At 46.0% G+C, this 26,604-nt stretch overlaps 1 protein-coding gene across 1 annotated transcript in view; it reads right to left on the reverse strand.

Moving 5' to 3' along the window:
- LOC138262462 (ATP-dependent translocase ABCB1-like) overlaps positions 1-26,604 on the reverse strand; it is a 571,226-nt gene that overhangs the window by 63,340 nt on the left and 481,282 nt on the right. The window contains exon 21 of the mRNA XM_069212358.1: positions 22,727-22,883. Within this exon, the coding sequence (XP_069068459.1) occupies positions 22,727-22,883 (157 nt within the window). The remainder of the gene's footprint in view (positions 1-22,726; positions 22,884-26,604) is intronic.

Here is a 26,604-nt window from a genome sequence, read left to right on the forward strand (position 1 = left end):
ACTTGTTCCACAATGTTTAATGTTGAACATATAATGTGCTGCCTAAAGCCTTTACAGAATCTGGCTGCTTCAATAAATATTCTTTGCAGTCAGTAGCACACAAATGTGTCACCTGCTATTTCAGCTCAAGGTGTACTCATAACCTATAACTAATGTCTGACTAAGAGAGCTCATGGATTATGAAAAGAGAACGCTCTGCAACTTGGAAACTATGGAAAATCAATGTAGCATGTTCATGCATATGAAAAGAACAAAATGATATTTAAAATGAATCATTGCCTTTCCATTGAAATACATAGGCCCTCATTATGACATTGGTGGTAAATCCTACTTACCGCCATGCTGACTGGCGCCAAAAATAACGCCGCTGTGGCGGATATCCACCAACCATATTATGACACACACATACCAATCCGACACTATAAAGCCACACACAAAAGTCCGCCAGCCCAAAGGTCAGTGATAAATTGGAGGTATCAAAACCCACACCGTTACACCAACAGAATTAGGCCCATCACATTATGACCCACAAATCACCACGGCGGACATTTAATGGCGGTAAACCATTGGCGCTACATACCCCCATGCTCAAAATACACACACATACAAAACAACACCACATTCAAACTGTACAAAAATACACACACCTGACACCCATACACACACCACACCCACACACCCACATCACTATAAAACACACACCCACATTATCCAAAACCTTTTACGACTACAAAAAATTACCAACAGAGAGAGATACAGCAAGAGAATCCACACAACCAGAGCCACATACCACCATCACCTATATACCACCCACGCACCTTACATCACACACCCTAAGACATCACGGCACACACCCTCACCCACACCACTCACACTACACTCCTGGCACCACAACAACACCCCAGGTTCTCAGAGGATAAGCTAAGGGTCATGATAGAGGAGATCATCCGGGTAGAGCATGAGCTATAAGGATCACACGGACAGCAGATATCCATTGCTAGGAAGATGGAGCTATGGAGGAGAATCGTGGACAGGGTCAACGCTGTGGGACAGCACCCCAGAACAAGGGATGACATCAGGGAGAGGTGGAACAACCTACGGGGAAGGTACGTTCCATTGCAGCTAGACACCAGCTTGCAGTACAGAGGACTGGGGTGGCCCCCACCTCCTCCCCCACAACCTACAAAATGGGAGGAACAAGTCTTGGCAATCATGGATCCTGATGGCCCCCCTACCTGCATGCCATCACATACCCCCACCCCTACCCTCACTCCCATCACTCCACCACCTCCCACATAGCCCATCGTCACAACCCACTCATCCCAATACCAAGCCCTGCATGCAACACTAATGCATGGACACCCCTCACAAACCTGAATGGACACCTATCACCATTGTATGCATGCTAGAAAGAATCACCTAGCCCACCAAATAACAACCCACACAAGGCAGGGCTATAACAACCAAAGAGGCAACACACCCATGCCCACAGGTACCCCAGCCAATGTCACCGGAGAAGAGGTGCCAGCAACATCCACTCCCCCCACATTAGAGGCCGACAGTGATGACAGCAGCTCTGGTCTCCTGAATCTGGATGACCAACCTGGCCCAGCAAGGATCACCGGACAGTCGGTTACCCAGGCACAGTCTCACAATACCACAGAGCCTCCCCCCTCAGGAAACACCACCACATCACCCTTCCAGCGGGCCCATGCCTCTGTCCCCAGAACACGTCAATCAGCAGTGTGTCCACCACTACAGGGACCCCAGGCCACCCGACAAACAAAGGATGATCAGGGACCTTGGGTCAGTGGCAGTTGGCACACGGTTCAGGGGACAGAGTCACAGGAACACAGGGATGCTGGGAGGACTGCTGTGCGACAGGGGGAGGACAGGACCAGGGAACCGACTCTCCAGGAGGCACTCACCGCGATCCTGGGAGCATACAAACATTTACAGGACATGCTGTGCCAGATACTAGACAAGTTGCAGGAGAACATGCGGCTGCAGGAGGGACAGTACCTCGGGATCAGGGAGGACCCGAAGTACATCAACACCAACCTGGTCTCTATTGCAGGGGTGCTGGCAGACGTGGCCAACACTATGAGGGAGGAAGTGGCACAAAACCGGGCCTCTGACACTAGCCAAACCACCGAACAGTCCTCCACCTCCACAGCCGCTAGTGGACAGGAGGCCCTGCCACAGGAACAACAGGCCACCAGCCCCCTCCCCATGTAGAAGGAGGACCACCCAGCAAACGGTCCCTGCAATCCAGGCAGAAGCCAGAGACTATTGCTAAGACCCCTGCCAGGAAATAAGATTCTCCTGATAGTTACCCTTGTGTCCCACTCTGTCACCCTGTCCACCTTGAACTGCCATTGCTCCCCTTCCTATGCCCCCTTGGACAATGCACCTGTGATACAAATAGACTGGACTCTATCCTGGACTTTTCTCCATCATCACCCCATCCCAATGCACTTACCCCTCTACGATTTAGAAAACACCCATTGAAAAAAAAGTAAGTCAAATGATTTAGTAGTAAACAGAGTTCTCAAAGGGTACAGTGAGTGGCTATTGAAGTTGTAAATCACAGCCTGCCAGTGACAATGTCAAACACAAAACTGTCAATAAAATCTGAAGTTACACTGCCTTACCTGTGTGTCATTGGAAGTATTGACGAATAATTGCACTTCTGGTGTCCTCATCCTCATCCTCTGCCTCCTCATCTTCACTGTCCACAGGGACCGCTGCTGCCACTCGGCCATCTCCAGCCTCCTCCTCCTGCAGAAAAGACACCTGGCCATGCAAGGCAAGGTAGTGCAACATACAGCATGCCAAGATGATCTGGCAGACCTTCTTGGGTGAGTAGCACCTGTTAGATGGAGACAATAAAACCTGGCCTTAAGGAAGCCAAAGGTCCTCTCTATAATTCTTCTTGTTCGCCCATGTGCCTCATTGTAACGTTCCTCTGCCCTTGTTCTGGCATTCCTCGCAGGGGTCAGTAGCCATGAGAGGTTGGGGTAACCAGAGTCACATGCAAATATCGAGGAATAACTGTTAGCCACACACTAACCCTTAGGGCCCACACCAGACCCATACACCAATATATAGTGGGTGGGAACCAGGGCTCACCTATTAGCCATACCCTGTGCCTCCTGAGTTGACCCATCACATTGGGATGCTTTTATTCCTCAGGATATAGGCCTCATGTCATGCACAGACCCAGGATATTTTGCATTGTCATGGGAGATGTACTGGTCTGCTGTGCAAACCATCTGCACATTCGTGGAGTGAAAGCTCCTTTGATTTCTGAACACCTGTTCATTTCACCAGGGGGGGCGAACAAATGCAAAATGAGTTCCATCAATGGCCCCAATAATGTTGGGGATATGTCCCATTGCATAGAAATCAGCTTTCACTAAGGCCAAATCCTCCACCTGGGGGAAAATGATGTATCTGCACATGTGTTCAATCAGGGCAGACAACATTCTACTCAGCACTATTTAGAGCATTAGCTGAGACATTCCTGCTGCCAAGCCCACTGTCACTTGAAAGGAGCCAGTTGCCAGGAAATGGAGCACTGATAGCACTTGCACAAGAGGGGGGATCCCGGTGGGGTGACGGATAGCAGAGATTAGGTCAGGCTCCAATTGGACACACAGCTCCGTTATTGTGGCCAAGTCAAGCCTATAGGTTGCCAAGTCCACCAGGGGTCTGTACACGGGGGGATGTCTCCATCTCCTATTCATCCGTAGCGGTTGCAAACTATAGGGTAAAATAGTGAGCAGCTGGTCATTATCTCAACATTCCAACCACTACAGTTCAATGCATGTTGTGATTGTAACAATATTTAGTTGTAGATGTCCAAATGATGCAGTTAGGATCCATGGTCTGCACCCCCCCTGAAATGATGTTCGCCTGTCCTGGAGGGACAGGTGGAAATGAGGTAATTCTGCTGACGTTGTGCACCGTTGCTGGAGGCGGTCTAGAACCGCAGTGCAACTCCTCATTGGTTAACATTGGGCCCTATGAGGTACAGGGGCCAATTGTGATGAAAGCCGGTGGGAACGGTATGCACCGCCGCGAAAGTCACCACCATTTTCTATCTGATTCCTCACTTGCTACCTGACCTTCAACAGGAGAGGACCTACACTGCATGTGCTGCTATGACCTGTGTCTGGAACTGACCATGGCTCGTGTGACTGGGGAAAGGGTCCCTGCCTTCACCTTGGCGGAGTTGGAGCGACTGGTGAATGGGGTCCTACCCCAGTACCAACTGCTGTATGGGCCTCCAGGCCAACAGGTGAGTATACCGTGAGTACGATGCATGGGGCATAAATGCACAGAGTGCTGTGTGTGAAGGCCTCATGTAGGGGGTGGATCGTGGATAGGCCCTGTGCCGCATGCAGCATGTATGGTGGGCCATGTCTGTGTTAATGGGCCATGATTGTAAGGGTCGGACTAATACATTTCCCTGTGTCTATTTCCCTGCAGGTCAGCGCCCATCAAAAGAATGGAATATTGAGTGCCATCGCCAAGGATGTGCGGACCCTGGGGGTCTATGGCAGGCGGAGCACCCACTTTCGGAAACGGTGGGAGGTCTTGAGACGCTGGGCACGGAAGACGGCGGAGGCCTAGCTGGGGGTGGCCTCCCAACAAGGAAGGGATGCCCGTTGACCCCTGTGGTGGCCCACACACTGGTGGTGGCCTATCCAGAGCTAGATGGGCGCTTGGGGCATCACAGCAGTCACAAGGGGGTGAGTACAGTGCCCTAATACACAACTTGTGCCTAGTAGAGTGGTATCTGGGTGGGAGGTGTGGGCTCTGTGGGTGCCCCTTTCCCAGGCCTGGCATTGCAAGGTAGGTCCCATGTTGGGCAGGCTTCTGATGTGAAAGTACTCCAACCAGGCAAGTAGGCATCTACTACTGGGCAGGGATCTGTGGGTCTCAGGTATGCTGCAATTGGCGTTAGGTGTCCCTATCCATGGCTGGTGACTAGCATTGTGACTGGTAGAGCATTGCCTAGTGCATAGGGCTATTCCCTGTCTGAGAGTGTGTTGTGTACGCCAGCAGTGGGTTTGTTGGTGCCATTGACCAAGTGTATCCTTTGTCTCCCCACCTTTTTGTTTTGTCACCCTGTCCTTATGTGCATTAGCATCATCTGGTGGAGGAACAGAGGCACCGACGACGGAGGGAGCTGCAGCCCATGGGACCCAGGAGGCCGATCCACCAACGGTGAGGGCACCAGTGGGATGGAGGGTGAAGGGAGCACCACAGTGGAGACAGGAGGGAACAGTTCGGACTCTTCTGTTGGGAGCTACCTGGTGGTCGTGGACACTTCTGTGACCACCCCAGCTACAGGTACAGCCACCACACCCTGTACCAGAATTTCCTCCCAGCACCCCCTCAGCGAGTTTCTTGTGCCCGCTCACCCAGGATGGTGGGCATCTCCTTCGCCCCAGGAACCTCAGGCCCTGCCCCAGTTAGCCCTGCTGCCCTGAGTGAGGAGGTTATTGGGCAGTCAGCCATTGTGAATGCCATCCCGGGGGCTGGCAGGACAAATGCAACAGACAAATGCATTCCTGGAGGGCATTCACACTGGCTTGGCAGCCCAACATAGATCAATCCAGGCTCTGGCCTCCTCTCTGATGGCAGACATTATCCCTGTTTCCAGCCTCCCCCTTCCAACTTCCTCCACCCAATCCCATTCTCCTCAACCCCAACCTATCCCAAGCACACAGTCAGACGAGCATGCACCCAGGACAACACACAAGAGTGGACATGGCAAACACAAGCACCACACTTCATCCCACAGGCACTCATACAGACACCACCCAGAAGCAGCCATACCAACATCTGCTGCCTCCACTGTGGCCCCCTCCTCCTCATCGTCCACCTCCCTCCCAGTTGCATCTCCACTCACACTTGCATGCACTACATCCTCACTCACTACCACCATCACTAGCACACCTATCAGTACACACCCCTCACTGGCAGTCACAACCCTCACATCCATGCACACGTCCCCTGTGTCCTCTCCCACTGTACCCCCTTCTCCCAAAGTACACAAACGCAAGCACTCATACACCCAACAGCCATCCACCTCACAACAGCATCCAGCACGTGCACCTGCACCCAAACACAGCAGACAGAAACCTCCTACCACCACTCCCTCTTCCTCTGCTCCCAAACCATCTCCCTCTTCCTGCCCCAATGTCCCTAAGAAGGTTTTCCTCTCCTCCATTGACCTCTTCTCTACCCCTCTTCCAGCCCCAGCTGCAGGACAGAGGGGCAAGGAGGCAGCACCAGCTACAGGCTGGAACAGCAACGGGGGCAGTCCCAGCTGCTGGACGGAGGGGCAAGGGGCCTGCAACAGTAGGCAGTAGAGACAAGGGGCCTGGTGCTATTTGCATAGAGTATTTTTTTGCACAGGAACGCCTACCTTGCATCTCATTAAGACAAGGTAGGTTTTCACTTCCAAAAAATGACTTTAACTCCATTAATTTTGCGCTAGACGGGTCTAGCACCAAAGTATAAATATGGAGTTAGTTTTGCACCGAATTAGAGTGAAGAAAATGACACTAATTCAGTGCAAACAGAGTATAAATATGCCCCTTTGCGTCAAAAAATGACGCTAATCTGGTTAGAGTCATTTATTTTGACTCTAACCTGCCTAACGTCATTTTTTTTACGCTAGCCTACCCTTTGCACTGGCTTGCACCATTCCATAAATATGGTGCCCAGTTGGTGCTAAAAAATGGTGCAAGCCGGTGCAAAACCTTTTGGTGCAAAAATGCATTAGTGCAGTTTTGAACCAAAAAGTATAAATAAGGCCCTCAGTCACTTGAAGGGTGAGCGCAGGGGAAACCACTTGTGGTGAATGTTGTGCAGGTCTTAAGACCAAGCTGTAACAGTCATACTAATGTTACCTCGCTCGTGGGGTCCAGGTGCAGAGGTGTCCCAGCTGTCCTTGGTGCTGAAATGGGAGCCGTGAGTGCTGAAAAATGGTACTTGTGATACTGGGTCACATGCAGGTCGAGTACATGAGAGCACTCTGTGGTTAAGCTTGTGTGGGTCCCTGGACCAGGATCCACCAAACAGAACAGCTCTGCTAGTCTTGGTGTCTCAGGTACAGAGGTGTGCTTGGCTATCCTTTATGCTGAAGAGGAGCTGTTGTTGCTGGTTTTACTACATAGAGGGTGCGGGGAGGAAAAGGATGCAAAAACATGACAACAGAGCCACAAGTGATGTTGGTGTTGAAGTGTTGCCTCGACTTACAGCGTCAAGTAAAGATGGTGATGACCGGACTGGCCACCAACAAGCATTGGCAGTGGTAAGATGAAAGAGAGCCTATCACCCTTTCCAAAAGTCCAGTGAAAAATGGCAGTCAACTGTAACTTGGCAGAGAGCAGAATTACACTTCCCAAAATGACCTGGGCCACCTGTCCTTGGACAATCCCTGGGTGGGCCTGATGGCCAGTGTGTCTTCAGATCCGGTGAGTATTTTTTACCTACAGTGGGTGTGGTACTATTGCCACTAGCCCAAGGGAGTCTCTTCTTGCGTTTGGCTCTCAAAAGGTTCCTCACATGCTGGGGAAAGCACCCCTTGGTGCAGGGTGAGCCGCAGTCAAGCATTTTAAGGATGTTGTCGCAGATTCAAGGTATCACGCCTTTTGTTATGGCAGGGCTCTGTTGTTATTGATGCAGGTCTTCTTTTGTCACAAGTTGTTGCAAATCTGTGGTTCTGATGACAGGGGAGCCCTTTAAATCCTAGAGTTGGAGGTTTTAGGGGTGTGGGTGCAAGTACCCAATGGGCTGCTAGCCCCAGTGGCTAATCTGCTCCTTAGATGACCTCATCTGATTGGCTGTGGCACCTTTTCTACCCAGAACCCTCTTTTCTGCCTCTCTCCAAGTTGGCAGAAGTCTTACTTGACTGTACAGACCAGGCTGCTCACCCTAGAAGTGTGGCTAGGCCTCTGGGGCTGTACGTCTCCTGACTAATTTTACTACCTGCCTAAATACACATGTGCCTGGGGGCAGGAGAACAGCTTTGTCCTCCACTAGGAGAAAGTCTGCCTGCATATCAGAGGCAGTGTGCCCCTTGAAGCTCACTGCCTTGATGTGCCACTTCACTAGTCTTCCTGGGAGGAAGAGAGGTGTGACCTCCTTCCTATCCAGGCCATTGTCCTCACTTCTGGGAGTGTTCAAACCTCTGCCCAGGTAGTCAGAATCTTGTCTTGGTGGAAGCAGCTGCATGCTGGCAGCCAGCGCACAGGAAAAGTGTGCTACCTCAATAATCAACATCTAAGGTTGCTTTCAGGGTCCATGCCGCCTCACCCTGGACACCAGAATCATGTCAGGGGTGAGAGGGCATGTTGTTTGATACCAAACAACCCATTTTGGCGGTACCATAATGGAACTGGCGACTTCAGGTTTGCCCGGGTGCCAGTCCATGTAATTCTATGGCCCCTCGCTCAATTATAGTAGCCTTTAATGGAAAAGGCTACTATAGGGACATATAAGCATGGACCTTTATGTCCACACCTTTAATATCATGCACCCTGCCTCCTGGCCTCTGGAGGCCTATCTCAGGAATGACTACATATATTAATGGCAGTGATGTGATTGTGACACAGATGGTGTGGGTCACAGTTGAGTAGACCTGGCAGAGTTTGCAGTGACAAAAAAACTCTGCCGCACTACACAGAGTTCCACAAGCAGCAGAGTGCGTTAGGTCTTGCTGTTTGTGTTGAATTTTTATGCTGAGTGTTTATCCTGTGCTGAAAAAACAGTGTGAATGGTACCAGGCATTGCACAAGAGGGCATAGCTTCTTTTTTGGCCATCAAATAGATTTTCTACTCGAGCAGTAACTTCCTCAATACAAATGGAAGATTTCTCATTGCAGGTGGTAGTGACCATCCACGATCGCCCGCATTAAGAAATCTTACTGGGAGGTGGTGATTTTCCTCGATCATGCTTGCCAACTTAACAATGGCGAGCGCAAAATAGGAACAAACTCTGCTCTGCTCTGTTCCTCAGGGTTTTTCAGAACTCTGCACTCTATGTGGAGCGCAGAATTGGAAAAACTCTGCAAACTCCGCGACCGGAGCGGAGTTCACCGCCCATCCCTACAGTTGAGTTCAAGAAGTTTGCACAAATTCCCCAGTCTGCAATGGCAGACCTGCAGTCAGTAGTTTGCGTGGGTCATGCACGGTGGCACAACCTGTGCTGCCCATGCCCTGGGTACCACTGGTACAATACAGTAGGGACTTATAATGTGGTAAAAGTGCTTGCCATTGGGGATACACATTCCCAGTTACCTATTTAGTAAGACAGCACTGGGGCCTGTTTGTAGATTCCAGTGCACTTTCAGAGTCATAGCCAATTGCAACTAGAGCAAAACATGGGGGGTGGCCATCCAAATAGGGCACTTTCCTACAATATTGCTGTATATGTTACTGTTTGGTGCACTTTGAAGCTAACATTTTTTATGGATTACAAATATTAGGTATTAATATAAAGTACGAAGACTTCACTGAAATCCCTCTCTCTAACTGCATAAGAGGTGGTACACATAATAAACAGTGCTCTCCTGGCTGCAGATAAAGATGAGCTCTGCACCATGTAATAGCTAAACCTCTCACCTGCCTTTGACACAGTTGGCTACGGCACCCTTGTATGAAACCAAAAGTCTTGAAATGGATTCACTGACAATATGCTTCACGGGTTCTCTTCCAACATTTCCAAACAACACAAGCTTGTTCACATGGGTATCTTCACGTCCTAAAAGATCCCTATCACTTGCAGAGTCCCTTATGGTTCTAAATTGTCCAGTGTCATCTTCAGCCAGTAAACAGATGTAGATGATTAACTTGTCATCTAAAACTGAGTAAAGTGCATTCCATTGTCTTCTTCACACAAGGTTCCCGAATGACTGCATTTCATGTTATAAAGTTTGGAATGGTGCTTGATCCTGGAGGAGGACTAGAGAATTTGTTAGAATATCCCTTATAAGCCCCATGCAGCGACTACTGACCTTACACAGACTTGTCCACGTCATTTGAAAAGCAGTAGATTCAGATTCCTGTGGCTACTTCTGATCCGTTACCACCAACCACAGTACTAATAACATCAGTGCTGCTCTAGATGGACCAATAGGCATTAAATGAAAAACAGAAGGAATGACTAGCGTAATGCACCCCCCCCCCACTTAATCTTATTCTTCTTGGTCAGAACTTAGGGCCAGATATACGAATTTCCGAGTTGCAATATCGGATGCAGAACGGTGTCTCAGACACCGTCTGCGACTCGCTATGGGGTCGCAAAGACCCACCTCATAGATATTAATGAGGTGGGTCGCATTTTGGGACCCCATAGCGAGTCCCTGTACTCACAGGGATGGTGGCCTGCTGAAGTCAGCAGACCTCCATGTCTGTGACTGCTTTTAAAATAAAGCAGTTTATTTTTTTATTTTGCAGCCCGCTTTCCTTAAAGGAAAATGAGTTGCAAAATAAAAAAAATAACGAAACCATTGGGACCCCTTCCCTTTTGCGAGTGAGTTACCACCAGTGTGACACTGGTGGTAACTACGAATTGCTTTGCAACCGCATTCGCGGTCAACAATTAATTCTGCATTGCGATGTGAGTCGCAAATAGGAAGGGAACATACCTTCCTATTTGCGAGTCGCATTTACAATTTGCGAGTCGGTACCGACTCGCAAATTGTGAATGTGCATCGCTGAAGGATGTTTGCATGGCGCAAACTGCGATTTTCGCAGTTTGCACCATGCAAACGGCTTCCTACATCTGGCCCTTAATGCCTAAGTTATTTCTGCAGTGGGGACATTCAACAAAAGTAGGTGAAATCTTCATTCTTAAGGTGTACATGTGCTTCTGATGACTAGAATGGCTTCTTATGTATTTGTCTAATTGACAATAACGATAAGTGTAAGCAGCATCTTCACCTTAATCAGGGTTTAACGTCTAGTTAAGCATCAAGATCACTCTTCTAGCCCATCTTTGTTTGGCAAGAAGGATGACACCATCAAGGCCCAACAAAACCTCTGCCCTTCAATCTACTATATCATAGTGGGCAGAACACTACAAAACATCATCATTTGGCATGAAAAGAGTCTGCATTACAAGTGGGAGTAAGTTACATAAATCCTTGAAGTGTACTCATGCAGAATTCTGTGAGATTATAGTTGAATTACGCAAGAAGATTAATTCTGTATTGAGCATTATTTCTTAGTGCAAAAATCCCCGCTCTTGTCCAAAATGGACATCAGGGTGCATTTTGCACTAAAAAATAGCACTAAATGGAACAGAAGGTGAATAGTGTTAGAAATTGGGTCTCCATTTGGCAGAGGTATACACCCTTGTCCTAGTAGGGACCACAATCCTAGCCAGGGTAAATTACACACAATCCAAATTATCCTGTGCCCACGCTCTGGTAGCTTGGCACTGAGCAGTCAGGCTTAACTTAGAAAGCAATGTCTAAAGTATTTGTGCAATAAATCATGCCAAAACACAGTGAAAACACCACAACAATACACTACACAGGTTTAGAAAAATACAAGATATTTATTTGATTAAATAAAGGTCAAAGTTATAAAGATTCAAAAAGCACAAGTTGAAATATCACTTTTACAATGTTAAGAAGAACCTTAAGTCTATAAAAATCAGAAATTGCCTCTTGTGTGCACAAGTACCTAGTTTGCTTCAAAATTACAGACACGGAGACTGCAGAGGATGAGATGCGTGGAAAAAGGAAGGTGTGCGTCGGATTTCCCAACGCGGCACAGACGATGCTTCATTTCTTCCCATGCTGCAAGGGATTTTCAGCGTGCAGTCTTGGATCCTCACTGCGATGCAGGATTCTTTTGACACCGAGGGATGATGCGTGGAAATCCTGGGTGTGCGGGATGAAATCACAGGCACTGTATTGATCTGGTGGGGGGCGATGCGTTGGAGTTTCTGTCGTACAGCAGGCGCTGCATTTATTCTTCACTCAGGAAGTCGGCTGCATCATTCCGGCTCGGCTGTGCGTCAATCTGATATGGCTGTACATCAAAGTTCTGGTCGCAATGCAGGCGTGGCATCATTCTCCACTCGGGGAGCCTGGCTTCATCATTCCGGTTCTGCTATGCGACAATTCTATCACGGCTGGGCAGGCTGTGCATCGATTCTGGCAGGCTATGCGTCGATTTTTACCACACAAGGAATTTTGTTGAAAAGTAGAAATCATTTTGGCCCTGAGACTTCAGGAACAGGAGGCAAGCTCAATCCAAGCCCTTGGAGAGCACTTCACAGAGGCCAGCAAGGCAGCAGGGTAACAGCAAGGCAGCAGTCCTTCACAGCACAGCAGTCCAGGTGAGTCCTTTGGGCAGCCAGGCAGCACCTCTTGGCAGGTTGCAGGATCTGGTTCAGTGTCTGGCCCATTAAGTGTCTCATTTTATGGGGTCAGTTACCCAGTTTATATACCCAAAAATGCCTTTGAAGTGGAGGAGACTTCAAAGAGTGGATTTGAAGTGCACAAGGTCCCCTTTCAGTACAGGTCTGTCTGCCAGGGTCCCAGTAGGGGGTTTGGCAGTCCATTGTGCAAGGGCAGGCCGCTAGCCTTTGGAATATAAGTGTCAGGCACCTCCACCTTTCCAGCCCAGGAAGACCCAATCCGTATGCAGATTAGTGGAGGTGTGACTGAGTATCCTGTGTATATGGTGTCTGGGTAAAATGCACAAGGGAGCTGTCAACCAGCCCACCCCAGACATGGGTTGGAGTCAGGCTGTTAGGCACAGATGGATTTTAGGTGCAGAGTAATGCTCACTTTCTAAAAGTGGCATTTCTAAAATAGTAATATAAATTCCAACGTCATCAAAAAGCAGGATTTTCTATTACTATTTTACCCCTTTCTGATCAGAATCTACCACTCAAACAGTACATGAGGGTATCCCTAATGATAGCCTATAAAAAAAGAAGCAGGCCTCACAGCAGTGGAAAACGAATTTAAGAGTGTTCCACTACCAGGACACATAAAACACACAGGTATATGTCCTGCCTTTTACTTACACAGCACCCTGCCCTCAGCTAGTCACCTAGTGTGACTTATATGCAGAAAAAGGAGACATTAAGGCTTGGCAAGTACTTTTACATGCCAAGTCAAAGTGGCATTGAAACTGCTTACAAAGGCCTTGCAATGGCAGGCCTGAGACATGGTTAAGGGGCTACTTATGTGATTGGCACAACCAGTGCGGCAGGCCTGCTAGTAGCATTTAATCTAAAGGTCCTGGGCACAGGTACTGCACTTTACTAGGGACTTGCAAGTAGATCAAACATGCCAATTGGGTATGAACTAATATTACGATGTTTTCAGCAGCGATCCTATAAATGGAGGTAATTTGCTCCTCACTCATTTTTAATTGTGCCTTTTAAGTTAGCTCATGCTGTTTTTTAAAATATGTTTTAATACGTTTGTATACTTTTTACTTGTTACTTGCTCAGTGTTTCCTACCCGATGCCCGTGTTCAGTGGCATCCGGTAGGCTTAGCTAAAACCTATCATTTTTTTGCCTTTCTCTCATGCTGTGAACTGCTTTCACTATTGTTGTTGCACTTAGCGTTCTCTTGGCCTCCCACTCACCTGGTGGTCAGCTTCTCTCGGGCCCTGTCAGTCCCCTAAGCTGATCTTCGTAACTTCCATTTTTCCTCTTTAGTTTGGTCCCAATTAGATCTGACATTTTGAGAGGTGGTCTAGTTGTGGAACCAGCTGCCTCCCCGGCCCTTTATAAGGGGCTCCATGCGGCGGACATGCGGAGATCCTATAAACAGAGGTGATTTGCTCCTCACTCATTTTTAATTGTGCGTTTTATGTTATCTCATGCTGTGTTTTTAATGCTTTAATACGCTTAAATACTTTTTTGCTTGTTCAGTGTTTCCTACCTGATGCCCATGTTCAGTGGCATCCGGTAGGCTTAGCTAGAACTCATCACTGTGTTTGCCTTCCTCCTGTGCTGTGTACTGCTTTCACTATCGTTATTGTGCTTAGCGTTCTCTTGGCCTCCCACTCACCTGGTGGTCAGCTTCTCTAGGACCCTGCCAGTCCCCTAAGCTGATCTTCGTAACTTCCATTTTTCCTCTTTAGTTTGGTCCCGATTAGAACTGACATTTTGAGAGGTGGTCTAGTCGTGGAACCAGCTGCCTCCCTGGCCCTTTATAAGGGGCTCCATGCGGCGGACATGCAGAGATCCTATAAACTGAGGTAGTTTGCTCCTCACTCATTTTTTATTGTGCCTTTTATGGTACCTCATGCTGTTTTTTTAATGCTTTAATACGTTTAAATACTTTTTACTTCTTACTTGTTACTTGTTCAATGTTTCCTACCCGATGCCCATGTTCAGTGGCATACGGTAGGCTTAGCTAGAACCCATCACTGTGTTTGCCTTCCTCCTGTGCTGCGTACTGCTTTCACTATGATTATTGTGCTTAGCGTTCTCTTGACCTCCCGCTCACCTGGTGGTCTACTCCTCTCAGACCCTGTCAGTCCCCTTAAGTGATTTTTGAAACCGCCATTTTTCCTCTTTATTTTGGTCCTGATTAGATCTGCCATTTTGAGAGGTGGTATAGTCGTGGAACCAGCTGCCTCCCCGGCCCATTATAAGGGGCTCCATGTGGCGGACATGCAGCGATCTTATAAACTGAGGTAATTTGCTCCTCACTCATTTTTAATTTTGCCTTTTATGTTAGGTCATGCTGTTTTTTTAATATGTTTTAACACGTTTATATACTTTTACTTGGTACTTGCTCAGTGTTTCCTATTTGACGCCCATGTTCAGTGGCATCCTTTAGGCTTAGCTACAACCCATCACTGTTTTTGCCTTCCTCTCATTCTGCGAGCCGCTTGCACTATTGTTATATCGTTATTGCGCTTAGAGCTCTCTTGGCCTCCAGCTCACCTGGTGGTCGGCTCCTCTCGGAACCTGCCAGTCCCCTTAGCTGATCTTCATAATAGCCATTTTTACTCTTTATTTTAGTCCCGATTAGATCCGCCATTTTGAGAGGTGGTCTAGTTGTGGAACGAGCTGCCTTCCCGGCCTAATATAAGGGACCCCATGCGGTGGACGCGTACTGGGCACGACGCTGGTGCACCGAAGGCACTTCAAAGGCAAGCCCGTCTGCGTCCATTGGCTCCAGGGCAGGACCAAAGGCCAGAAATGCTACCCACTTAGGCTCAAAGAAACTAGTCTACTCAGCACACCAATTTCTGTCATGCAGGAACTACACTATGAACACTTGTCAGCATCTTTTAAACTTTGAGCACTCTATCAAGGCTTGAACCACCTGCCAATAGTCTCCTTAGCCTAACCTCCCGCCGCCTCAGGGGAAATACAAGGAACTAGCTGGCAAGTTCCTTTGCCCGTCCTCAACTACTCACAAATTACATATTCACTCACTGTTGAGTGACTATTCCCCAGAAGCTCTGTTTTTAACAGAAACCTGGTTATGCTGGGCATCCTGTCCTGATGTAGCCTCCTGCCTCAGGATCGACTGCCTTACTCACTTTATGTCTATACCTGACTGCAAAAGTATGTCCTTTTCTTTAGCAGTAAGTGCTACTCTTACTCTCTCTGGAGTACTGATACTCCCCATGGGGAGTTCCTACAGACTCTACCAGATATAGTAGCAGATCTATCCTGCAGGAGCTCCAGCTTCACCATCCTTGATGACTTTAATATTCATGTGGATGGGGCAAGTAATTTATCCCCTAACTCCTTACTCACGGATCTAGTGGCACTAGACCTCATTCAGATGGTAAATGGCCCCACTCATATTAAAGGCCATACATTAGATCTGGTATCTAGCAACAGTTCGAACCTATCAGCTCAGGCACTTCTTCCTCTTGTCTGGTCTGATCATTTCTTAATCACGCTTACGCTTCCCAACTCTTCTCCCTCTATACAGCAACAGCCATACAAGCAGACCTATCATCAGTGGTCAAAACTGAGCCGCAGTGAATGGACGGCCACCCTAGAAAACACTCACACTAGTCCTTCCATCCTTGGGCCTTGCTCAGCAGACTAGTTCAACAAGTGACTTTCCACCTCCCTTGAAACTATACTTCCTATGAAGACTGTTTGCAGAAGCACTCAAAGTAAGAAATCATTATGGTTCACTCCCCAGCTGCTGCAGTTAAAAAAGAAGTGTAAGCAACTTGAAAGAAGGTGGAGGAAGATCTAAGATGATGCCTCCACACTCACAGATAGGAAAGTGAATAGATCCTTCTATGCGGAAATTAAATCAGGCACAAGCGGCTTTTTATGTTTCCAAAATAGAACAGTCCTCTAATTCCCCAAAATATATTTTTCTAATTTTTAAAGAGATGATTCAGGACCCACCTCCTGTTGATAAAACTGAAGCCTCCCAGGAACACAGCAATAACCTGGTGTGTTTCTTCCAAAAGAAAATTCTATATATTTATGCTACTTTCCCTAATAATTCCTCTCTAGAGGTTGATTTGGTAGCTCAGGATGAATCTCATCTTCCCAGAGCGGTATTTTCAGTCTTTCGGCCAGTTATGGAATACTTGGTAGGAAATCACCTATGTACCATAAAATCTGGATCTACTTTGGACCCTGCTCCTCCCCACATTTTAGCTTTAGGCTCTGACATCATGGTTCCTGTTTTAACTGAAGTTCTTAATGAATACCTGACATCTGGCCATTTACCGCCACTCTGAAAACATGCAATTGTTAAACCCTTGCTTAAAAAACCCAGGCTTGATGCTACTCTATTAAGGAATTATAGACCTATTGCCTCCTACATATAGCAGCTAAATGAAAAACATGTCAACAGACAAGGGACAGGCTTTCTTGAAGACCATAAGCTTCTTCACCACACTCAAATGGGCTTCAGTCCTCAACATAGCACTGAAACTGCCCTCTTGGCTGTCACAAAAGACACACATCAATGGCTAGATGCTGGTGGATATGCAGCAATCATTTCATTAGACCTGAGCACCGCATTTGATACCGTGGATCACAACATATTGCGTCAAAGAATATCAGATGCAGGAATCAAGGGGACAACATTCAAATGGCGCTCATCTTTTATTTTAGAGAGAAGACCTTTCAAGTTTTCAATTGTTTCTTTCTCTCTAATACTCTCTCCCTCAGTTGTGGGGTTCTACAGATCTCTTCTTTGAGCCCCACCCTTTCAATATCTATATGTCTCCATTGGCTAAGATCGTATATCCCTATCCTATGCCGATAATACACAGTTGGTCTTCTCTTTTTCGACCAATTTCAACTTAGAACAGTCTAGTCTATCATCGTGTCTGCTGGAGGTCACCAAGCAGATGGTGGACTGAAAACGCAAACTTAACAACAAGAAAACAGAGGAAATAATGTTACTGAATCTCTCTCTCCTAAGTCCTTGTTCTAGTCCCTGAAGATTTAAAAGACCTCCCCTCCAAAAGAGAACATAAAAAGCCTAGGTTATTGGTTAGACTCTCGCCTTACGATGGAATGTCATTCCAAAAAACTTGTGGCTACTTGTTTCAGTTTGTTAAGAATCCTTAGGAAAATCTTTAAGGTCCTCCAATTTCTGGCCAAAAGACTCATTATATTGTCATGCCTAGACTATGGGAATGCTCTCTTATTGAGCTCTCCTCACTATGTAATTAAGAGATTGCAGGTGGTGCAAAATGCAGCTGCCCACTTACTCACGAACACCCCTATACATTGTTCTGCCAACTCACTCTAGTTTCGCTCCACTGGCTCCCCACTGAACGGCATATTAACTTGAAAGCTATGTGCAAATTGCATGGAGCCCTTCACAACAAGGGTCCAGCCTTCCTCAGGTGGATCCTAACATTCTACACTCCTCAGAGGTTGCGTAGATCATCAACAGCTTCGCTAATCAACACTTCTCATGTTCAGAAAGCAAGATGGGGAAGCAGATCCTTTGCCTTTAGAGCAGCTAATCTCTGGAATTCACTTACTCTGGAGCTCCGTCAAGATAATGCAGAGCTTTCTTTTCGTAGAAAACTGAAGACTTTATTGTTCTCAGCATAGACTCTCTTTTAGTTTATTGGTCTTGCTTTAGCGCTGGGAAGCCTTTGGGTAGCCATGCACTCTATAAATCCAGTAAACTAAACTAAACTGAGGGAGAGAGCATATGCACTTTAGCATTGGTTAGCAGTGGTAAAGTGTGCAGAGTCTTAAAACTAGCAAAAACAGTGTCAGAAAAGTGGAGAGAGGGAGACAGGCCAAACGTTGAGGGATGACCACCCTAAGGTTGTCAGGTCTAACCAATAGTAAGAGTGAGCAGCCACTTGCACTTGCTAAATCTGCTCTTGGGATGGGATTTCCCCGAAATTATTACTGCCATTTAGCGCTATTTCCTTAGCACAAAATGCACCCTTGAGTCCAAAATGGATGTGAGGATGTATTTTGTGCTAAGAAACGCCTCCAAATTCAGAAGAACATGAATAGCGTACAAAAGTGGCTGCTCAAGCTTGTTAAGTGTGCTCTTGCAGTAGGATTTTTTCTCCCAAATTACTCTTAATTATCCATGGATGGTGTGGCATTTTGTATAACAAGGATTAAAGAAACATTTTCTCTGAGAAGCATATTTCAACAGGGGCGGCTCCTCTGAAGTGACGGAGGAGCGTTGCCCCCCCCGGCTTCACTATTGTTTTATTTTTCATCTGCTGGAACGGGGAGGGGCAAGGCTGTACTGAGGGAGGTGGCAGTGGGGAAGGAAGAGAGAGTGCACTTAAGTGTGCATGTTTGTTTTGCCGGCCATCTGAGGCCGGCCAAACACACATGCAGACTTAGGTTTCTCCTGCCTAACTGTGTTTAACAGCCAGACTGGAGAAAATGCACAGATCCCAGTGTTGTGTCTGAGTCGCAGTCCGAGCTGCTTAGACCAATACTGGTGCTGCTTTCATGCTAGCTTTAGCATGAAAGCAGTGCAGGGATTGCTGGGGAGTCTGTGCTGGTGTCCCAGTGAATGCTGGGACACCAAAAGAGGAGAGACGAGCAATGCGGCAGGAAGCAGAGGAGGGAAAGGAAAGGTAGGTGCTTTTGTTTTTTTAAATGTATTTTATTTTGTTCTTTCCCCCATTGTCCCCGTCATCCCCCTGCCCGCCCCCACTGAGATTTGTAGCAGTCACCATTGTATTTCAGCCCTGTCTATTGCGAACAGTCTAGTCCTTAAAATTATTACTTTAGATCCTGTTAAAACCTTTTTTGTGATACCAGAAGATGTCTCCTATGAGACGCTGATAGAGAGAACGTTTGAATATAAACAGCTGTCACTTTTTTAGGCCATTCTATAGAGAAGGTATGGTGTCTGCGCCACTGGAGACAGATCAAACAGCATGGTGGTGCAACATGGTCCATGTAACAGACCGCCCTGAAGGGAAAGGGTTTAATAGACAAGATATGGTTTATTTCCCCTGTTGAGAGGAAGGAATGTGTTTACATGTATTTAATTGCTGTCCAAATAAAGAAACCATTTCTATGGGCTTGCATAAATAAAATAAAGGAAATACGTGCAATACTATTGCACTGTTAAAACAGTAATATTTAATATATAGATGTAAGAATTTAACTTATTATGTTGTGGATTTTAAATACAGAATACCTGGAGGAGGCTGGCCTGCTGTGTAGTGGGTCACAAAGGTACTTGCACCTTATATCAGGTCCAGTTATCCCTTATTAGTGAAATGTAGTCAATGTCTAGAAGCCAGGCTCCCTAGTGGTATTCTGGATGAGCAGCCAAGGCCTAACTAGGAGACATGCAAAGCTCATGCAATGCCACTGTAGTCACACAGTACTCACACACATAAAAGAAAATACTCAGTGTTACAAAAATAAAGGTACTTTATTTTGGTGACACACATGCCAAAAATACCTCAGAGACTATACGCCCTTAGGAGGTAAGTAATATATACAATATATGCACTAGAATGCAGAATTATCTGTTAGAAAACAGTGCAAATAGTGAAGATCACAATAGTTAGAAATGGGCCTTGGGGAACACAAACCATATACTAAAATAGTGGAATGCGAAAGTCAGTTCCCCACGTAGGCAAGTGTAGTGTGAAGAGGGATGCTGGGAGTATTAGAAAACATCAAAGGTAAGTAATAGGACCCACCCCAGAGCCCAGGAAAGCAGGAGTAAATCACAGTAACTTTCTTAGAACACACAAAAACACGTGATAGAAGATTATGCAAGAACCAGAAGAGACTGCACGACACGAATGATGGATTCCTGGACCTGAAGACCTGTGAAAGAAGGGGACCAAGTCAAAGAATCACTGAAGAGTCCAGTATGAAGGTGCAAAAGAAAAACCACCTGTGAAGAAGAACAGTCAGTACTGCACCTAAGAAGATGGATGTGGGTTCCCGGTTGATGCAGATGATGTCCCACGCCGGATGGATGATTGCAGTCTGGTTTGGGTCGCTTGATTTCGCCAACAAGCCTTGGCACACGCAAAGCTCACGGTTAGCAGAAAATGGCGTTTCCTGGAATCAGGAGGGACCTGGAGGAATCTACACAGGAGGGAGAGACAGAAAGGGCTCTCAGCAACTCAGTGAGCCCTCAGAAGACCAGGCAGCACTCCCAGGAGTCCCACAGCCCGGGGACAAAGAAGGTGCAAAAGGAGGCCCATGTAGCACTACACAAAGGACTCCCACTCCTCCAGAGAACCACGCAGGAGGCTGGGTATCACAGAAGGAGTGTTGGGGGCTGGAGCTGCATGGTGCATGAAGAACTTTGTGGAAGGATGCCAACAAGCCTTGGCAACTGCAAAACATGTGGTGCATGGGGGTACTGTCTTGCGTCGGGAGGCAAGATCTTACCTTCATCAAAGTTGGACAGTTGGACGTCTGGACCATTGGGACCACTTCAGTCCATGACCCATGTTGCTGGATCCATGCACTTTTTCAGGAGAGGGGACTCAAGCCACAGGTTGTCGTTGAAGAGGGGTGTCTGCTGAAGCAGGGAAGTGACTCCTTCACTTCAAGGGAGATTTCTTCATTCTTCTAGTGCAGGCTGTAGACAGGCACTCCTCAGAGGATGCACAACCTGGTAACAGTTGCAGTTGCTGGTAGGAGCTGAAGTTACAATGTTTCAGAAGTCATCTTTGCTTCTTTGTTGCAGTTTGTAGAGTTCCTAGAAGGTCCAGATGCAGTTCTGTAAGAAGGTGAAGTAAAGAATGTAGAGGATTCCAGCTAGAGTCTTGCAATCCTAATCTGAAGAACCACCCAAGAGGGAGACCCTAAATAGCCCTGAAAGCTACACAGGTAAGCACCTATCGGGGAGGGCTCTGACGTCGCCTGCTGTCACTGGCCACTCAGTTGCTCCCAGAGTGCCCCACCACCTTGGAATCGAAGATGGCGAAACCCAGGGACATGCTGGAGGAGCTCTGGGCACCTCCCCTGGGGTGGTGATGGACAGGAGAATGGTCACTCCCCTTTCCTTTGTCCAGTTTCCTACCAGATCAGGGACTTGGGGTCCCTGAAATGGTGTTGACTGTATTATGCAAGTAGGGCACCATCTGTGCCCTTCAAAACATTTCATGAGGCTCTGGGAGGTTACCCCTCCCATTCCTGTAACACCTATTTCCAAAGGGAGAGGGTGTAACATCCCTTTCCCAAAGGATATCCTTTGTTCTGCCTTCCTATACTTGAGCTGCATGAGCAGCAGGAGGGTAGGAGCCTGTCTGTGAGGTGGCAGCAGCTGGGGCTGCCTGGAAAACCTCAGAAGGCCAGAAGGCTGTAATGGCGGTACTGGGGGTCCTCTAAGGAGCCCCCAGAGTGCATGGAATCATATGACCAATGCTTGCAAAAGCCTTGGGGTATGATTCCAACATGTTTGAAACCAAACATGGCCATATTCGGAGTTACCATTGTGAAGCTGTACATAGGTGACCTATGAAGAGGGCATGCGTAAAATGGCTTCCCTGCACTTACAAAGTGTGAGAAAATGGTCCTGGACAATGCGAGGGCACCTCCGCTCTTGCAGGGGTGCCCTCACAGACCGGTACTCTGCACCCAGCCTTCAGGGTTGGAAGGCCTGGAATGTGGGTGACTTATAAGTGACCTGGTGCAGTGTAAATGGCAGTGAACGGGTGTATGCACCATTTCACACAGGCTGCAATGGCAGTCCTTTAGAAGCCTTTGCAAGGGCTCCCTATGGGTGCCAAAAGTAATGCTGCAGCCCATAGGGATCCCCTGGAATCCCAATGAACTCGGTACCTAAGTACCATATATTAGGGACTTATAAGGGGTGAAAAAATGCCCATTTTGGTTGATATTCTGGGTTACCAGTATGCAGTGACAAAATTTAGAAGAGAGAGAGAATAAGCACTGGTGTCCTGGTTAGTAGGATCCCAGTGACACAGTAAAACACACTGACATCAGGCAGAAATTGGGGGTAACATGCCAAAAAGGGGGTACTTTCCTACAGCACCTTATAAGGGTTATCAATTAAATTGAACTGTAGCTGCGCTTAACTGTTGCTGTTAATCGTGTGCCAGTGTCAGCCAGCAGGAGACACCCTCCCCTTCACAGGAAAATGCATGTTACATAAAATGCAAAAATCATTTTCATAACAGCGCTCATGGAATAGGACCATGAAATAGCATTTTCATAATTCATCAGTTTAAAATGTAATATAATGCAACACAAGATAGACTCACGAGTACTTAAGATATACTCACCAGTACTTTTCCCTTTTCACTATAGCTGTCTATTTGTGGTTTCCGATCCAAAAGTTTAGCGATTCTTTGAACAGCAAGGTTTGCTTTGCTGAAGTCTGGTGCAAGTAAACTGGCCTGTCCAATACTCATGGCAGCAAATACAATAGCAGAAAACACTCTACAAAGCAAACAAAATATAATTTAATTGCTCAAATGTCACCAAATACGTCGTATGGCATAGTTATCCAAAGTTTTATGGGTGTAAAGAGATTTAATTTAACCCTGAAACTTAGGGCCATATGTACGAACACTTTTTCCCATAGACACAGAATGGGTAAAAACCTTTGCTACATCTGGCCCTTAGATACTTAATCCAATCTATTCAACAGCATACTTTCGAGTTGCAGTTGCACCGCAACCATTATTAAAGCCAACAGTTCCTACCATCATAGAAGTGGAAGTGATTCTTCATTAATTGGTGAATGCAAGCACGAGCCACAGGTTGGAACAATGGATGGCTTGGTGACTACCTACATGCATGGCGAGTCAGTCATTGAGTGCATGAATGGAAGCATGGATGAATGGTTTCTACCGTAACCTCTTTCCCATCACTCTCCAGTTTTGTAAGTGCGTGATCAAATCTTTCCACGTGGGAGTGGATTACCACACTGACGGTAATAGTCATATATATTGCAATTCACCTGGTGATATTCGTTGCCTGTTTACGTTCTAGCAATACATGGACTGGGTACGTGCAGGCTGAGGACAATACTCCTGCGGCACTTTCTCAACTTCCTGTCGCGAAGTAATTGCGGCACTGGTCATGATAGCGAATATCAGTGGTTAACTAGGATCAATAACCACCCACTGACGGCCACATTGTCGCTCATGGAGGAAACTGCAGTAACTCTCCTGTTTTAATTGGACGCACTTGGCTTGGAGCCAATCTATGCATTTGAATTTCTGTTTGTTCATTTTAACAGCTCAAATTACGTGAAGTTTTGATCTCTTTATTAGAGGAACACTTTTATAATCTTAGGCTGATAGCTGCACAAAATGGGATTTTTAGTTCGAGGTATGTTACATGTCTGAAAGAATCTATGGTGCATATTTATGATGAACCTAGCGCCACCTTGCGCCACATTTGCATCATTTTTTCATGCAAATGTGGCGTTAAGGTGGCATTTCACTCGCACCATAGTTACAAAGTGATGCAATGCAAGCATTGTGCCTCTTTGTAAACCCTAGAGCCACATATGCCTGCACCAGCAATAATCTATGCAAGGGAGCCGTTTCCACGTAGGGAGGCCCAGAAAAATGGTGCAGTGAAATTTACTAGATTTCACTGCACCATTTTTTAGCGTCATTATTAAAGCCTACCTTTGGCGGTTGCTAAAATGACACTCCCATTGCAAACAATGGGCCTCCCTGTGCTTTGATGCATTAGTGCCATAATTTTTGGCCGTAATCCAGCAAAGCGCCACACTAGCGCCATAAATTAGGACGCTAATGTGGACACAACCGTCATGGTGCTCTGTATTGTAAATGCAAGGTATGGTATTGTTAGGGGGATGCAATGGGGCACTAGAAAAGTGGTGTATCATGAATGATGCGCCACTATTTATAAACATGCCCCTTGGAGTCCATGGTCTATAAGAGAGAAATGTATACACAATGTTATATGGTATGTTATGTTGTTATGCTAGTTTTCGCTATGGTGTGTTAGGATATATCACATTATGCTATGTTATGCATGTTATCCTTTTTGTGAAGCACAATTACCACCACAAAGTCTCTTGGCTTTAAAGGCTCTGAAAACTAGAACCTACCAGAAATAAAAAACATCCCTTAAATTCGGAAAAGCATTTCAATTTAATCACGGTAAAAAATAGTTTAAAAAACAGGAACAGATATGGTTTATTAAGCAAACATTCTGAGAACTTAGGGAAGGAAAGCATTTCCATTTCCAATTGCATGCCATCTGCATTGCTGAAAAATGTAACACAAAAAGACTGAAATAACTTTGAAATTGCAAACTAATACGAATTTAATGAGAGAGTTCAAAGGCCATGAATGCTTTGGATCTCAAGATACTTTACTTTGTTGAGGAGGATAATCTTTTCAACAATCATGGAACACACATAGAATCACACGTGATTTCTAACTCCTTTTGGTTGGACTCCATGTGATTCAATTTTTTCCATGGGCATTTACTGATGTTTTAACTTAACCCTTCCTTGGTGACACAGCTGGCAATTTTTGCTGGATCTGCACCTATGCACTCTTCTGACTGATTATCACATTTACAACCAGAATAATCATGTCTCTGTATGTATGTGCAGCCAATGAGTTTTCTGCACTATCTGGTATCCACTTTCTATTATCCACTTCTGCATGGCACTTTTGGTGGACCTTTGGTCGTAGCTTTGACCAGATGACATGTTTAACTTGCATCTACAAGATGGTTCTCTGTCATCGAGTTTGATTTACTATATTTTTGGTGTCTTTTTAATATACTTCCACGGCCTTGAAAAAGTCACTGTTGTGACGAAACACATGTCGGCCTGTTGTATTGGAAACTTGAGAAGTGAAAGAATTGATTACAACATATATAATACAGGAACTGAACTTCTTATTGGCTTCTACGTTTTCTTATCATGGAGAGTTTTGACAAACTATTGGACTTTGTTTGGTGTGCATTTGGTACCTTCTGGACTAAAATGGAACAAGACAAATCAGAGCTCTGGCATGCTGCCATTGATGTCACATTTCAGTTCAAGCATGTAAGAAATCTCAGACAACAGGTCCCAAGGCAGTCAGAAGGTACTGAGTCCCAACTGGGACAACTGAGGTCTTTTACCTTTGTACTATGAATCCCTGAAGTAGGACTTCATAAGACTTGGCAGGGTAAATAAAGCATTCAGGGCATGGGTTAAGAACTCATTAGCACAACATATTGCAGACAGAAGGAACAAATATATTTACACAACAGCAGTTGGAAATATCTATGTTGACACCATCTGAATGGCCTCACAATCTAGAAGGGGTGCACACTAAAAAAAGTTGATGAGTTTCAAGTAAGTCATTAAATGTACCCCATACCCCTTGGTATGCTAAAAGTATGACTAAAAGCCTTAATTCCTAAAAACAAAATATCGCCACATATAACTATCACAAACATGAAGCATGCACTTAAGAAAAGCACGCCTACTAACTTTAACCCATAAAAAACAACTGTAGAACATAATCCCTTTTACAATAAGACATTTCGACAATGCTGGAAGTAATGTTAAGTATTACTCGCATTGATATTAGAATGCAGTGTTTTGACAGAATGCAGCATACATGTAAAGAGGAAGTAACAAGGAAAAATTTAGATGTTTGTTGTTATGTCAGCTTCAGAGAGAGGCTTAAATTAAATAACAATTGAGTAGCAAAAATGATATAAAATCAACTCCAATAGAGGAACTCAGAAATACATTTTTTAAGTGTTAGAGCAAAAACACCAGGAAAGAATAAAGCATGAATCAGATGTCATTTTTCAGGTTTGAATGGTACCTAGGTGCAATTTGAGGCCAACTGAAATGGAGTGGAATTCAGATACACCAAGTGTTTAGCCTTCTGAATTAGTCACTGAAATGGGATGTGAAATCCTTCAGCAGGGCAAAGTTGCAGGTTGTATCCATGGAAGTCTTCTCTAAGTTGGACAGTCATTGGACAAGGCCCAGCAAGAGCCATTAGTTATGGCAGAAAAAGCTCCAAGTGAGAAAATTCTAATTTTGCATCCATCAAAGTCATCTAGTCAGTCAAATACTTTTCACATTTTTTCCCAGTCAAGATTTCTACCTTCGAACTTAAGGGTAGAGCTAGAGTTTGGTGGAGAGGATGCTCCATCACAT

The sequence above is a fragment of the Pleurodeles waltl genome, chromosome 10, assembly GCF_031143425.1.
Source record: "Pleurodeles waltl isolate 20211129_DDA chromosome 10, aPleWal1.hap1.20221129, whole genome shotgun sequence".
Taxonomy (NCBI): domain Eukaryota; kingdom Metazoa; phylum Chordata; class Amphibia; order Caudata; family Salamandridae; genus Pleurodeles; species Pleurodeles waltl.